The following is a 2032-nucleotide window of genomic DNA, read 5'->3' as shown; positions in this document are numbered from 1 at the left end:
CAGCTCAATTCTCTTTTCTGCTGTTATGTGATATTAAGTAGTATTGCTCCATCTCTCAGAGCCTGTTTCATCATTACTAAAATTAATATAATAACCTTATCACTGCTGATTCCAGCAACTGTTCTAAGAATAAAACAGCAGAGTAGAAGTGAAAGGGATTTAATAAATCCATATCAAAAATTCAAATCTCCCTGAATCATGTCATATTCTCAACCCCACAGGTGAAATGAACACATGGAGATGGGAAACAACTCTGCTGTGAAAGAGGTCTTTCTGGTGGGGCTTTCCCAATACTCAGAGCTCCAGATTTTTCTGTTTATACTCTGCCTCATCACATACATAATAATCCTCCTGGGAAACAGCCTCCTCATTATCATCAGCATCCTGGATTCTCACCTCCACACCCCCATGTACTTCTTCCTTGGAAATCTCTCATTTTTGGACACCTGCTACACATCATCACCCATTCCTACAATGTTTGTTATGTTTTTGTCAAAGGGAAAATCCATCTTCTTCATGGGCTGTGCTCTGCAAATGGTTATCTCCCTTGGTTTGGGCTACACTGAGGGTGTCCTCCTGTCTGTGATGGCCTACAATTGGTATGTGGCCATCTGCAAACCACTGAGGTACGCCATCATCATGAACAGAGAGCTATATGTGCAAATAGCTGCATGGTCCTAGATTATAGGCTGTCTGACCTCCTTAGTGCAAACAGTCCTGACAATGGTGTTGCCTTTCTGTGGTAATAATCTCATTGATCATATAAGCTGTGAGATTCTGGCTCTTCTTAAACTTATATGTTCAGATCTCTCCATGAATGTGCTTATCATGGCAGTGGCAAGTATTGTTTTATTGGTGATTCCTCTACTGTTAATTTTTGTCTCCTATATGTTCATTCTCTCTTCTCTCCTGAGAATTGATTCTGCTGAGGGAAGAGGAAAAGCCTTTTCTACCTGTTCAGCTCACCTGACTGTGGTCATCTTATTCTATGGTTCAGCTCTTTTTATGCACATGAAACCCAAATCAAAGTACACAAAAGTATCCAATGAAATCATCTCACTGTCCTGTGGAGTGGTAACACCAATGTTGAACCCCATCATCTACAGCCTGAGGAATAAGGAAGTCAAAGAAGCTGTGAGAAAAGTACTAAGCAGACACTTACCTCTGTGGAAAACATTAAAGACCTTGAGACATGTGATCAGATCAGGTGTTTTGTATTCACAGATAAACTCATGGAACCCAGCGTCAAGAGAGTATGTCTACTTGTTAAGCCAAATATTGGATTCCCATTCTTTCAACACAGAATGCCCATGTAAACCTTCTACATGGTGTCTTGTCTGCAGAGATTCCAGCTGTATGCAGTTCGATTAATTGATTCCATATAGGGTTTTTCATCAAAATAAATCTGCTCTTTCTTCTCCACTCTCTGCTATCTCCTTTATCCTCCCTATCTCTCTTTCTTCCTTGTTTTCCTCTTCTTTTTTTCTCTTCCATTTCTTCCTTCTTCTTTTCCTTCCCCTTCCTCCCTTCTTCATCTTCTTCCTTGCACTTCCTTCATTCTGTCTTCTGATCTCTTTTATAAGTCATTTTGAATTTAACATCTATTGCTTTGTTGTTGTCCAACATTTCCTCTTTTTGTAAAATAATACATCTTTTTCTTTTGCCAATTCAATAGTCTCTCTCTCTGAGTTCATGTGGTACTGGCTGGGGCTAACCCAAAGTTCTGGAAATACTCAAGCACTGAACAAAGGCCTAACCAATAAAAAAACAAATCCCTCTAGGTATAGTGATCCATTTGAGGTAGCTCAAATCAGGCTAATCATACTCAACCCAAGAAAGCTGTTCCAGTATGAGAAAAGAAGCACTCTTTCAGCTAGGGTTGCTAAACCGGTGGAATATACATCTAGAACCAATCTGTCAGTACGTGGGGAAAGTCTGAGAGGCAAAAAGAAGGTGTAAGGAGAGAGAGGGTATCTGATGCTGTCATTTTAACTCTCTGATTCAGGTGTGTCTAAAGTCAGTTTCACAATTA

At 40.0% G+C, this 2032-nt stretch overlaps 1 protein-coding gene across 1 annotated transcript; it reads left to right on the top strand.

The window, feature by feature from the left end:
- Positions 1–234: 234 nt before the first annotated feature.
- On the top strand, positions 235–1371 carry LOC103276049 (olfactory receptor 13D1-like). The gene is given in 1 exon segment (XM_008073468.1): positions 235–1371. A coding segment is annotated over 1 exon segment (1137 nt).
- The last annotated feature ends 661 nt before the right edge of the window (positions 1372–2032 follow it).

The sequence above is a fragment of the Carlito syrichta genome, unplaced genomic scaffold (genome assembly GCF_000164805.1).
Source record: "Carlito syrichta isolate Samal-C Ts95f unplaced genomic scaffold, Tarsius_syrichta-2.0.1 Scaffold315851, whole genome shotgun sequence".
NCBI classification, from domain to species: domain Eukaryota; kingdom Metazoa; phylum Chordata; class Mammalia; order Primates; family Tarsiidae; genus Carlito; species Carlito syrichta.
The sequence above is the reverse complement of the archived record's forward strand: the minus strand, read 5'-3'. Positions and strand labels throughout refer to the sequence as shown.